The sequence below is a fragment of the Danio rerio genome, chromosome 16, assembly GCF_049306965.1.
Source record: "Danio rerio strain Tuebingen ecotype United States chromosome 16, GRCz12tu, whole genome shotgun sequence".
In the NCBI taxonomy this organism is placed as follows: domain Eukaryota; kingdom Metazoa; phylum Chordata; class Actinopteri; order Cypriniformes; family Danionidae; genus Danio; species Danio rerio.
The window spans coordinates 6637293-6651724 of record NC_133191.1 but is presented as its reverse complement, the minus strand read 5'-3'; the positions used below and the strand labels follow the sequence as shown (position 1 = coordinate 6651724).

The 14432-nt window shown below is 35.5% G+C and overlaps 1 protein-coding gene across 7 annotated transcripts in view; it reads left to right on the top strand.

The window, feature by feature from the left end:
* mboat1 (membrane bound O-acyltransferase domain containing 1) overlaps nucleotides 1-14432 on the top strand; it is an 86757-nt gene extending 72325 nt beyond the window's left edge. For 6 of the 7 annotated variants that reach the window (XM_073925274.1, XM_073925272.1, XM_073925273.1 and 3 more), the window contains 6 exons: nucleotides 4548-4740; nucleotides 6264-6367; nucleotides 6468-6532; nucleotides 7782-7914; nucleotides 8902-9053; nucleotides 13612-14432. In XM_073925274.1, coding sequence (XP_073781375.1) covers nucleotides 4548-4740; nucleotides 6264-6367; nucleotides 6468-6532; nucleotides 7782-7914; nucleotides 8902-9053; nucleotides 13612-13735 — 771 coding nt within the window. In that variant the 3' untranslated portion in view covers nucleotides 13736-14432. 7 annotated transcript variants of the gene reach the window in all.

Genomic DNA, 14432 nt, shown 5'->3' with positions numbered 1-14432 from the left:
GGTCAAAGCTGCACATTAATAAACATTACTATAAAATGTGCCAGAATTAGCCAAGAATGGCTATTTTTCATCTGTAGACCCCTTACAGAATGTTAAAAAGGTTGGAATTAAGGCTATAGGGGAATTAAATAAACTAAATAGGTCATGATATATGTAAGTGTGTGTGAATGTGAGATTGTATGCGTGTTTCCCAGTACTGGGTTGCTTCTAGAAGGGCATCCGCTGCATAAAACATATGCTGCAATAGTTGGCGGTTCATTCCGCTGTGGTGACCTCTGATAAATAAGGGACTAAGCCGAAGGAAAATGAATGAATGAGAAATTTGAATTCATGTTTACTAAAGGACACTAAAAGCTTGAAGTGGGCGGGGCAGAGCAGAAGTTTATAGAAGCTAATCAGAATGAGCCTCATCACCAGATCATTGTCATTGTCCACTTTCGGTGTGAACGCACAGTTATCTCATGGTCCTAGCGGTCTGTAAGATTGAAAGAAATTGGCCACCATGGTGGTGCTGTTGTGCTTTTTAAGTGTATAAAAGATGGTCTCTTTGGCAATTTTACAGAAATTAGAACTATTTTTATATCATAAAATATAATCTTCACTCTGTTCGACTGCTTCTTTCATTAAATCTGTTAGGTATTGGAAATTGTTTGAAAAATCTACTTTGATAAACTAGCAAACTTAGTCCTAGGCTTTGAACTTTTGCATTTGGAAAGCTATAGCAAGATCACTTACTGTACCTCACCTGTGAAGACTTGTGCGACTGCTTCTCTCCTAATCTTGAAAATATTGCCTGAATCGTAGAGATGCTGGATTAGGATCGTGTAGAGCAGTGGTTCCCAACCTGGGGTCCGCGCCCCCCTAAGGGGGGCGCCAGAGTTCACAGGGGGGGGCGCGGGAGAGGATAAGTATTGAGGTAGAAAAAGGCATAAAAATGGTCCACTATTATAAAGGGCTTTGCAATTAATCGAAAATCCGATTTAGATTTCGGTTTCAAACGATTATAAAAAGCATTAATCGAGATAAATGATTATTGCATCATATTTCGCCACAGTTGTACACGTGTTGCTCTTAAAAGCGCGAAAGAGCTTATGTGTGTGTGCAGCACGATCACGCAGTAAGAAGCATGCAGCCGGTCAGCATTCACTCTCATTCACACACTGAGACGAGCAGAGGAGCGCAGACATCTAAAGTCATCTTAACGTGAACGCTTTAATGGTCAAATAGGTGTCAAAACGCGGTGTTTAGTGATTATTTACATTAACCCTCATTTGTATAATAAACAAACGAGTTGAGGATCAAAAGACGTGAAAGAGAAACCATTAAAGAAACAGCGCGCTATAATCCTTCTGCCGCCTGTTTTTATCATTATTAAACAAACATAACGAGAAAACCCTCTCTGCTCTTGACTGAAGGACTGCTGTAGCTAAAGTGTTTTTCTTACAGTGAAGATGCTTAAAGCACAGTTTGTTTCATATTTTTATTATATTGTATTCATTTCTCTTTCCTTTGCAGGGTGGAAAATAACTGTATGTATACAGTTGAAGTCAGAATTATTAGCCCTCTTGAATATTAGCAAACCTTTTCCTGCCCAATTTCTGTTTCATGGAAAGAATATTTTATTAACTTATTTCTGAACATAATAGTTTTGATATCTCATTTCTAATTACTGATTTCTTTTTGTCTTTGCTATAATGACAGCACATAATATTTTACTAGATATTTTTCAAAATACAAGCATTCAGATTAAAGTGCAGTTCAAAGGCTTAATTAGAGTAATAAGGCAAGTCATTATAACGGTAGTTTATTCTGCAGACAATCAAAAATAAATATTGCTTAAGGGGGCTAATAATATTGACCTTAAATTGGTTTCAAAATATTTAAACCTGTCTTTATTCTAGCTAAAATAAAACAAATAGAAGAAAAAATATTATAGGAAATACTGTTAAAATTCCTTGCTCTGTTAAACATAATTTGGGAAATATTTATTAAAAAAAAAAAAATCTCAGGAGCGCTAATAATTTTGACCTTAACTGGCAATGGTTTTGAATAATCGTGATTACAATTATGACCAAAATAATCGGGATTAGGATTTTTCCCAAAATCGAGCAACCCAAAAAATAAAAAATAATCTAAACACATGCTTAAAATTCCAACATAATAGTGAAAATAATTAAAATAAATAACTTTAAATAATTATTTAAATTTTGCTCACTCGCGCAATCTGCTTGTCAACGTGTCGTAAAGGCAAAATCAAAACAAAAAGGGCAGACAAACGTAAATGCAGTGATTCTTCAGAGGCGAAGAAAAAGATTAGACAGTATGACAAAGCCTACCTAAATTTTGGTTTTATTGAAGGCCAAGACAAGTTAAAACTGATTAATTAATATTTTCTATACATATTACTATATATTAATATTACACAAACACACACACACACACACACACACACACATATATATATATATATATATATATATACATACACAGTACATATGTGTGTGCGTGTGTGCGTGCGTGCGTGCGTGTGTATTTATATGGTGGGGGGGCTCCAATGTTTGTATATGTTTATGGGGGGGGCCCCAAAGAAAAAGGTTGGGAACCACTGGTGTAGAGGGTCGAATCGAGATCACAATGTTTTTTTTTTTTTTTATATAACTCTACTGTCGTTATAGTTAGCATGAAATTCCTGCTTTTTTATGAACAAAAAAATATATAACATTAATGCACATCAACTCACCAGTAACTTTTTTTATGTATATGTCTCTGTAAGAAAACATCAGGAATAATTGGAAATCTGGCGACCGCAATAATCAAACCCTTGTGAACAACTGTGGTCGAAACCAAAGTTCACAGGAATGTGTTCTCTGGACTCGTTTCAAGCGGTGGACTCATTCCGATTGTTTTCGCTGAACAGCGTCATAGCTCATTACCATAAAGTTGACTTGATTTCAACACCCTCAACGCCCACACACATGAAGACGCGCCACACCCCTCATCACCACTGACTCACATTAAAAATAAATGACTTCCGGCTATTTTGATGCTTTCGCCACTTTCGGTGTGAACGCACAGTTATGTCATGGTCCTAGCAGTCTGTAAGATTGAAAAAAATTGGCCAGCAGGGCAGTGCTATAGCATTTTTTAATGTGTGTAAAAGATCATCTCTTTGGCAGTTTTACACATATTAGAACTATTTTTTTATACAATACATTTTACTCTTCACTCTGTTCAACTGCTCCTTTCTTTAAATCTGTTTGAAAAAGAAATCGTTTGAAAAACCTACTTTGACAAACTCGTAAACTAGTCCTAGGTTTTGAACTTTTGCAATTGGAAAGCTATGACAGAATCACCTACAAAAAGGGTTTGATCTGTGCTTCCTAAACGATTACAGGATCTTCCTAAAATTAGGTGAGCGTGACATGTAATTCTAAAGAAGCCAATTTTCAAGATTGTCTCACACTCTTAGAAATAAAGACACTAAATCTGTCACTGTGGCTCTACCTTTTCAAAAGGTTTTAGTTCCTAACAAGTCCTTGAAAGTACATAATAATTAGGGCTGCATGATTCTGGCTAAAATGAGAATCACTTTTTTTTTGCTTAAAAATAAAGATCACGATTTTCTCACGATTCTGTAGATGTAAAATAAAGGAATATGAATAGGCTATTATTGTTACCTCTCAAACATATGGACTACTGTTGGTTAAAAGGCTAAATTTGCGATGATAGACTTGAATCGACTGTAAATTTGTCCTAGTCATTAATGCACAGTAAAGTGATTAGAAGTCTACCGCGAATACTTCATAATTACACAAAGACAGAAATGATATTTTTGTGTGAATTATACCTTATAATTGTAAATACAGTATGTGACCCTTTTAACACCATTTGGAGGTGTCCACGTTGCTGGGAAACATATAAAAATACTATGTGAAGACTTGTTTAACCATTGTTATTCTTCTCTCCTAAACTTGAAATATTGGCTGAATCGTAGAGATTCTGGATGAAGATCATCTAGGGGGTCAAATCGAGATCTTTTTTCGATTAATTGTGCAGCCCTAATATTAATACCTAAAAAGTACAAATGTAGGCCCCATAGTACCTTAAAGGTACAAAAGGGCACCTTAAAGATACAAAAGTGTACCCTAAAAGTATTAATGTCCACCTGTATCATACAAAAGTGAATATTTTAAAAAGCTACCCCCCCCCAGTGACAGATTTTGTACCTTTATTTTTGAGTGTTTAGATTAGTGGTCACCAAACTTGTTCCTGAAGGGCCGGTGTCCTGCAGATTTTAGCTCCAACCCCAATCAAACACACCTGAACAAGCTAATCAAGGTCTTCAAGGTATACTTGAAACATCCAGGCAGGTGTGTTAAGGCAAGTTGGAGCTAAACCCTGTAGGGACACCGGCCCTCCAGGATCGAGATTGGTGACCCCTGGTGTAGATGCTGCTTGAACAGTCATAAAGGTGCTACATTCCTCTTCCCAAGAGTGTTGATTTTGTCCTTTGAGATTAATCATTGATTCCTGTTATTCTTCCACAGAGGACTGTGATTACGAAGGTTCTTGTGTGCGTTTGCTGTCTGCTCTGGTTCTTCATCATCACCCGGGCATTCCCCATAAAGTACAATGTGGACCCACAGTTCATCACGGAGGCCTCCTTCATTAGCAGACTGGCTTATGCCTTTGTATCCATCCAGGCAGCCAGACCCAAGTTCTACTTCGCATGGACGCTTGGTAAGCAGAAGGAGAGAGAGGTTTAAGATGGTGTGCTTGGCTTAAAGTGAGAATATTTTATGAATTCCCACATTAAGATATATCATTATGTGACCGTATAGACGGCAATAGAGATCTACGCATAGCTTAACACACACAGGATGTACAGTGATACACTTTTACGTTTGACTTTTTCTTTACATATATAAAAATGAATAGATTAAAATGTTACAAACATTATTATTTTCTGCATAAATATAAAAACCACTACTTTCAGTAATTTAATATTCACTAAAAAACAATACAATGGGTTGATCATAGCTGCATGACATATTCAAAAGTCTTAAAAAGTTCACCCAAAACTTCTCATCAACCAAAAATTCTCTCATCATTCACTTGTTCCAAACCTGTTTGTCTTTTTTTTTCTTGAACACAAAAGAAGACTGGATACCTGAAACTGTTGACATCCATAGTATGCAAAAGCACTGCAGTGTTTGGCTGTTCTGTGGGTTGTCTAGAGTAGTTAGTATGTACAGACAGCCCCATAACCCCCCCCAACCAAAAAACATACATAAAACTGTATATGGAAAGCATCGTCGATACACCGAGATATTATTTTGAACCGAATCGATGGCATGATAATCATAACCAAACCGTGAGACCCGTGTAGGTTCACACCTCTAATTTGTAATTTAAGTAGCACAATTACATTTGACTTTAGTAACTTAAATCAAACTACACAAATTTAAAATGTAATTCATTACATTACTGCGTTCCCCAACAATGTAATTAAAGTACAGTAACGCATCACTGTGGAAGGCATTACACGAAACTCTGATTATAATGATCCACTAATTGCACTAAAATCCTATTTGGAGAAAGAAAACAGCTGATGAAAAACAGACAGCCATGAAATGGCCTCCACAGGGTCCAGACCTAAATACTATAGAGATATGAGATCACCTAGACAGAAAAGCAAGATAAGACACTCCAAGTTTAAAGAAGAACTCTGGAAATGGCTAACAGAAGCCTGATATTACACAGCGCATTATTTCAGAAAGTATCAGAACAATGGAATGCCAAGGGAAGCCACATTAAACACATACTTTTGCTTGAAGAGGAAATGTTGTGCTGCTGTTGTTGTTGTTTTGTACATATTTCCTAAATGTTCTGTTTGTTCTTAATAAAGAGACTGATTGATTATATATTGTGCTTTGGCCAGCAAAGCTGGTATAGTGCTTAGTAGTTTGCACAGTACTGTACATATTTGCTGTTTCACTGGTTGCATACAATCTAATAATGTAATAATGAATAATAAAAGGGTAACACTAACCAGTTAGGATAAACCTTGTGATAGCAAGTGATAACACAAATGAAAGGCTACATGATGCTATTTTAACTGCTCAGTATTTTGTTTATTGGGTGCACTAGTAGAACAGTCATGTAGAATTGTAATACAGTAATGTGCATTTGTGTTTGCCGGGTGAATTGATTGTTATTTAAAATGGAGCTTGCTAGTAAATGTTTTTTTTTTCCACGTATAGCGGATGCAGTACATAATGCAGCGGGTTATGGAGTCAGCGGTGTGAATGAGAGAGGAGAAGTGTCCTGGGACCTTGTCTCCAACGTTCGCATCTGGGAAATTGAGGTATGTTCAATACTTTTGAAAAGACCAAGCAAACAGTGTATTCATTTCCAGAGTCACAGAAGGGCTGTGAAATATAAAGCAAATCACTTCTCTCTTACAGACAGCGACGAGTTTTAAATCATTTATTGACAACTGGAATATACAGACGGGTCTTTGGCTGAAAAGGTATGTCCTTAAAGTAATATTTACTTTATATATTTCATTGATTTAATAGTTAACTGAGTTGTTGGTATTATTGGTTATTGGAAAGTTTTGAAATTATCATATTCAGAAAGAACAATTTGGAGTCAATGTACAGTATGAGGTTAAGCTTAAATATGTAAAGTAAGGTTATGCTGTGTGATGGAATATGGGATTATACTAGTGTCACTGCCAAGATAAACCATGTTTGTTTGAGATTTAGTCTATTCCCTTCGTTCCTGATCATATGAAACTTGCCAAAACATGAAGGTTTGAGATGTTCCTTTGATTTATTTAAAAGTTATGTTTAGCTTTAGTGAAAATACAAATTAAATTCATCCTACTCTGAATTTTTAGGCTTGAGTCATGTAGTGTAATGTAAAGTTGTTCATGGGAAGTCTGAAAAAATGATTAATTATGGTAAATGGTTATATTGTATTGTAGATATACGGTTAAGGTCAAAAAAATTTTTTTCTTTTTTAAATATTTCCCAAATAATGTTTAACAGAGCAAGAAATTTTTCACAGCATGTCTGATAATATTTTTTCTTCTGGAGAAAGTCTTATTTGTTTTATTTCGGCTAGAATAAAAGCAGTTTTAAATTTTTTAAAGCCATTTTAAGGTCAATATTATTAGCCCCCTTAAGCAATATTTTTTTCAATAGTCTACAGAACAAACCATCGTTATACAATAACTTGCCTAATTACCCTAAACTGCCCAATTAACCTAGTTAAGCCTTTAAATATCACTGTAAAGCAGGTCGCACACCAGAAGCGCCGCGCAGCGACACGCAGCGCCATGCATTTTAGAATTCTAAACATAGGTTTCTATCAGGACACACACATGGGCGCCGCAAGTCGGCGGCTGTCGGCATTCAAATGTGCGCGTCTGGTGTGTGATACTTTAAACTGCTATGTGCGCGCCATGTCGCGGCGCTTCTGGTGTGCGACCTGCTTAAGCTGTATAGAAGTGTCTTGAAAAAATCCTGTCAAATATTATTTACTGTCATCATGGCAAAGACAAAATAAATCAGTTATTAGAAATGAGTTATTAAAACTATTAAAACTATCTTCTCTACGTTAAACAGAAATTGAGTAAAAAAATAAACAGCGGGACTAATAATTCAGGTGGTCTAATAAGTCTGACTTCAACTGTATATATATATATATATATATATATATATATATATATATATATATTTCTCACATGCCTTTATCTTTCACTCATGTTTCAGAGTGTGTTATGATCGAGCGCCGTTTTACCGTACACCGCTCACGTTTGTGCTGTCGGCCATCTGGCATGGAGTTTACCCAGGATACTACTTTACATTCATCACTGCTATACCCATCACCTTAGCAGCTCGCTCCGTGAGTCTCTCTCTCTCTCCCTTTCACACACACACACACTGAGAATGATTGTCTCTATCTACTAATCTGAAAACACTGCAGATTACTGCTTTACCTGCATCACTGTTATGCCATTCACATCTAACTCGTGCTGTTGGGCTGGTTGCGCTGCATTTTCTGTCACATGTTGTGAAACCACACAAGAGTAATCTCAGTGCTACCTCTCAGTGGCTGTCTGAAACTTAAAGAAGAACTGGTATGCAAAAATCACTTTCATAAGGGGTTTAAAAACAGTTCTGTGGCAACAGTGTGTGAATATAGCCAGCCTCTAAAGGTAAAAATGAATTAATTCTACTTTTTATAAACACTTCATAAAAACAGTCTGCAGAAACACTTTGATTGACATTCTCCCTGTGTATGTGACATCCGAGGGGGAAAGCCCCGCCCATTACTGCATCCGCTGCGTAAAATATTTGCCAGAATAGTTGCTGGTTCATTCCACTGTGGCAGGCCCTGATGAATAAAGGGATTAAGCCGAAGGAAAATGATTGAATGATTGAATATCAGTTCAATTCTACTCTGTTCTATTGTATTGTTTTTATTTTTTTATTCAAAATGTTCTATTCTAGTGTCTAACAATTAAATCGGCTAATAATGAAATCTTCAACTGTATATTATGCAAAAATAAACATGTATTTAATTGTGATTAATCGTTTGACAGCACTAATAAGAAAAATATTTTAACTTTTGCTACTGTGCAGCAATCCATTGCATTGGATTTCTATTGTTATATTGTGCATTTCAAAGGATTTGTTAAACTTTTGAACAAAATTGGTGTGTGTTTCACATTTGTGTGTACGTCTCTTCTGACAACGCACATGGCAGTGTGAGTCACAAATGTCTATCAATGATTGACGCATGACTAGTTTATTGCTCATCATTCTCAGCCACACCTGCCAACCACACTCACTTAATCTATTGTCTTTTGTTTTGGTTTGGTGTAACCAGGTGCGCAGAAACTTCCGGAAATATTTCTTGTCTTCTCAGCAGCTCAAGTTCTGCTATGATGTTGTGACATGGGCTGCCACTCAGCTGACTATCTGCTACACTGTCATGCCCTTCCTTCTGCTGGCGTTGGAGCCCACCTTGAAGTATTACAGGTAAAATATGTTAAAATTGATAAATAATGATAAATAAAATTGTTTATTTATTTCACTGATTGTTTGTTTGTTTGTTTGTTTGTTTATTCAGTTTGTTTATTACTTTTAGTTTCTTTTATTTTGAGTGGGTAAATCTGAAATACCGAAAAAAGTGTTTTTTTTTATTGGATTTTAATTGTATTATTTGTTTAATTTAATTTAATTTAATATTTTATGTATTATTCTATTGTATTAAATTTACCCAAATAAAGTGTGTGCACGGATTCAGTACTGTTTTTTTTTTTTTTTTTTTTTTTTTTTTTTTATTTAATTAATTAATTATTAGAATTTTTATTTATTTATTATTATTATTATTATTTATTTATTTATTTTAGTTTTCATTTTTATTTACCAAAATAAAGTGTGTGCATAGATTTAGTACTGTTTTTTTTATAAAATTTTATTTTATTTTTTATTTTAAAATTTTCATTTTCATTATAATTTTTTTATTCATTTATTTATTTTGTTTTTATTTGTTTATTTATTTAATTTTAGTATTTATTATTTTATTTTTTAGAAAAAAAAATGTTATTTATTTTTCATTTTGTTTTATTTTTACTTTAATTTTTTATTTTATTTAAATTTTAATTTAATTTATTTATTTTATTGTATTTTTTTATTTATTCAATTTTTTTTATTCAAAGTGCATGCACAGATTCAGTACTGTTTTTTTTATTTTACTTAATATTATTTTTTATTTGATTTTAATTTTTATTTAAAAATATTTTTAAATTAAGATTTATTTATTTTATATTTTGTAGTATTTTTTTCATTTTATTTGACCAAAATATAGTGTGCACAGATTCAGTACTGTTACTTTTTTAATGTTTTTTGATTTATTTTATTATATTTTATTTTACCAAAACAAAGTGTGTGCAGAGATTCAGTACTGTTTTTTTTATTATTATTATTTTGAGCACTCAGTAAATCTGAAATCATACACAAAACAAGTGTACAGATACTAACCACTACCAGAATCTAACCACTACTTCAAAAAGATAGCCTGGCTGTATTGTTTTTTTTTGAGTCATTACCTGTTGTAGTATTTCTCTGAATTAGCATCAGCGTTTAGGCTATGTGTTGGTTCTGGTCTTCTTGAGCTGCTATTTTGTGGCTTTTTTTTCTAGTCTTTGCTTGGGGTTGCTGGGGTGTTTGGTGTGGTGCCAGTGCTATTTGGTTGCTTGGCTTGCATTCGTTATTTAGCAATGATGCTGACTAAAAATCAATCCAAAATCAGTTTTTCAGATTTGATTTTAACCAAATATTTTCACATATTTACACTGATGTTAGCATCATCTTGTGGCCACTTTAAGAACTGCATGCAAAAAAGACTGGCTTAGCCTGCATGTAAAGGTAAACAACAGTGTAATTGGTAAAGCAAAGCAAATTATTAATCAACATAACTCCCGTTCTTCATATCAGCTTTTTATAAGCACAAAAAAAATTAAAAATTACATATAATTATATATAATAAAAATATAATTACAAATGTAAATATATTTATTTTGTATTTTGTTGTATTTTATGTTTACTTAAATATAAACAGTATATATTATGTAAATACAAACTTTTATCTTGGATGCGATTAATCGCAGTTAATTGTTTTACAGCACAAATTTGTATACAAAGGAAAATAAAAAATAAAAACAAACATGAAGCAAAATATATGAGTAAGAGGTTGCATAAATTCCTGATTTTGGGCCACTCTGAATTTTAAAATTTGTATTACTCTTCCTGGGGCAACGTGATGGCGCAGTAGGTAGTGCTGTCACCTCACAGCAAGAAGGTCGCTGGTTCGAGCCTCGGCTGGGTCAGTTGGCGTTTCTTTTTTTTCTCTTTTTTTTTCAAATCAAAAAAACAAATAAAAAAAACAAATTTTTATTTTTATTTATATTTTGGTCAATAAAACATCAATTACAAATGTATTTGAAAAACAGAGACAAATTATCTTTGCTCCAACAGAGCCCCCCGCCCCACTGCTCCATTTCTAAACAATATGTTATGCCTATTTTTAATCTGTTTTACATCATGTCATGATATATACCTACATACAATACGAGTAAATAAAAGTTCCATTATATGTTCACTCATCTATTGTACATATATACACACACAACGAGTCACAATAGGCTTAGCAAATGTAAAATAAAGAAATAAAATAATTTAGATAGAAATTAAAATGTAGTCAAATAAAATGAAGGGAGGGAAAAAATGTGATAAACAATTAAATAATGGTCAAACTGAAAATATTAAGTTTGGATCCATTTGTTTTATATATGTCAGCACTGGCTGCCAAATAAGATCAAATATTTGACTGCAACCTTTGGTGGAATACCGAATCTTCTCCATTGTAAGATGGTACATAAGGTCCCTAATATAATGATTAAAAGTTGGAGGAAATTTGTCTTTCCATTTGAGCAGTTTAAGACGTCTAGCATTTAATGTTGAAAAAGAAATCATGCTTTTGGTATTATGGTCTTAACCGGGATCCGTGATTAAATCAGTTGGCGTTGCTGTGTGGAGTTTGCATGTTCTCTCCGTTGTTTGCGTGAGTTTCCTCCGGGTGCTCCGATTTCCAAAGTCCAAAGGTATGCACTATAGGTGAATTAAATAAACTAAATTGTCCGTAGTGTATGTGTGTAAATTAGTGTGTGGGTGATTCCCAGAGATGGGTTGCAGCTGGAAGGGCATCCGCTGCGTAAAACATATACTGGATCAATTGGCAGTTCATTCCGCTGTGGTAACCCCAGATTAATAAAAGGGACTAAGCCGAAAAGAAAATTAATGAATGAATTACTCTTTCCTCTGAAAAAATGTTTGCAGCACTACAGTATTCAATGTGATATATATATAGTGCATCCGGAAAGTATTCATAGCGCTTCACTTTTTCCACATTTTTTATGTTACAGCCTTATTCCAAAATGGATTTAATTTATTTCCTCAGAATTCTACACACACCACCCCATAATGACAATGTGAAAACAGAAAAATTACATGTACATCAGTGTTCACAGCCTTTGCTCAATACTTTGTTGATGCACCTTTGGCAGCAATTACAGCCTCATGTCTTTTTGAATATGATGCCACAAGCTTGACACACCTGTCTTTGGGAATTTTTGCCCATTCCAGTACCACTCAAGCTCTATCAGGTTGGATGGGAAGCGACGATGTACAGCCATTTCCAGATCACTCCAAAGATGTTCAATATAATTTAGGTTTGGGCTCTGGCTGGGCCACTCACGGACATTCACCTAGTCATTGTGAAGCCACTCCATTGATATTTTGGTGGTGTGCTTTGGGTCATTGTTCTACTGGAAGATAAACCGTGGTCGCAGTCTGAGGTCAAGAGCACTCTGAAGCAGGTTTTCATTCAGGATGTCTCTGTACATTGCTGCATTCATCTTTCCCTCTATCCTGACTAGTCTTCCAGTTCCTGCTGCTGCTGGAAAACTTCCCCACAGCATGCTTCCCTGTCCTGCCACCACCATGCTTCACTGTAGGGATGGTATTAGCCTGGTGATGAGCGGTGCCCGGTTTTCTCCTAACGTAACGCCTGGCAATCACTCCAAAGAGTTCAACTTTCGTCTCATCAGAGCAGAGAATTTTGTTTCTTACGCTCTGAGAGTCCTTCAGATGCCTTTTGGCAAATTCCAGACGGGGAGTGGCTTCCGTCTGGCCATTCTACCATACAGGCCTGATTGGAGGATTGCCTGCTAAGGTTCTCCTTTCTCCACAGAAGAACGCTGGAGCTCAGACAGAGTGTCCCTCGGGTTATTGATCACCTCCCTGACTAAGGCCCTTCTCCCCCAATCACTCAGCTTAGATGACTGGCCAGCTCTAGGAAGAGTCCTGGTGGTTCCAAACATCTTCCACTTACGAATGATGGAGGCCGCTGTGCTCACTGGAACTTTCAGAGCAGCAGAAATGTTTCTGTAACCTTCCCCAGCCTTGTGCCTCAAGACAATCCTGTCTCGGAAGGTCTACAGACAATTCCTTTGCCTTAATGCTTGGTTTGTGCTTTGACATGCACTGTCAACCCTGGGGCCTTATATAGACAGGTGTATGCCTTTTCAATTCATGTCCAATCAACTGAATTGACCACAGGTGAACTACAATGAAGCTGCTGACACATCTCAAGAATGATCAGTGGAAACAGAATATACCTGAGCGCAATTTAAAGCTTCACGTCAAAGGCTGTGAATACTGATGTACATGTGATTTCTCAGGTTTTTAATTTTTATAAATTTGCAACAATTTCAAAAAGTCTTATGGGGTGTTGTGTGAAAAATGTTGAGGTAATAAACTACTTTAATCCATTTTGGAATAAGGCTGTAACATTAAAAAAAATGTGGAAACACTGAAGCGCTGTGAATACTTTCTGGATGCACTCTATCAATCCGTCCATCCATCCAATTATATTAAATGGAAAATGTTTTTATAAATGAATCAACTATTACTTTTCTTTTGATGTGTTTGTATGACACGCGTTTACCTTTTGGTATGTTCTCTGTTCCTTTAGATCGATGTACTTTCATGTGCATGTCATCAGCATTCTGGCTATGATCCTCCTGCCCGGCAAACCCAAGAGCTTCAAGCCTGAAAACCATGACCTGCATTCCAACAACAATGTGAAGGAGGACTGAAGAGTGTGTGCGTTTGTGTGTTTATGCGTGTGTGTGTGTGTGTGTGTGTGTGTGTGTGTGTGTGTGTGTGTGTGTGTGTGTGTGTGTGTGTGTGTGTGAGCGCGGGGTCGCCTTTGTGCAAACTGAGAGAGCAACGACATTGACGGACAAAGGCTACTTTGTGTGAACACAAAAAAAAGCTGGGCCTCCGCTTGCTTACAGGCAGTTCACAAACACACACAGACTAAACCTCACTAGGGATGCACTCCATTGAAAAGACTCACACATAAGCAATGATTTCATGAGAACAAATAAGGGAACGCACAGTTTGAGATTAAGTCCTAACAAGGCAGCTATTTGCAAGATTTCCTAAGGAAAATGAACGCTGCCCATTTTAAGCGTCTTTTAACTAGTTTAACACTGTATGCTAGAGAAGGAGGTATCCTTAATTGTACGTCGTTTGCTAATTTATTTTGGATGTAGTTGTGGTACTGATGCTGAGAGTTGAGTGAGGTTTTTATAGAAATGAATATTAATGTGCAGACAGTAACTTAGTTTTGTGGTGTAAAGACGTCTGTTGTGAGTATGCAATGCGTAACTGCTGTGAAAAATGAATGAAAGTAGTACTGCTGCAATATTAACTGACGAAGAATGGAATTAGAATTATATGTGTTGTGGATGGTGATACTTAAATAAATGTTACAGTTTTTAAAATGGA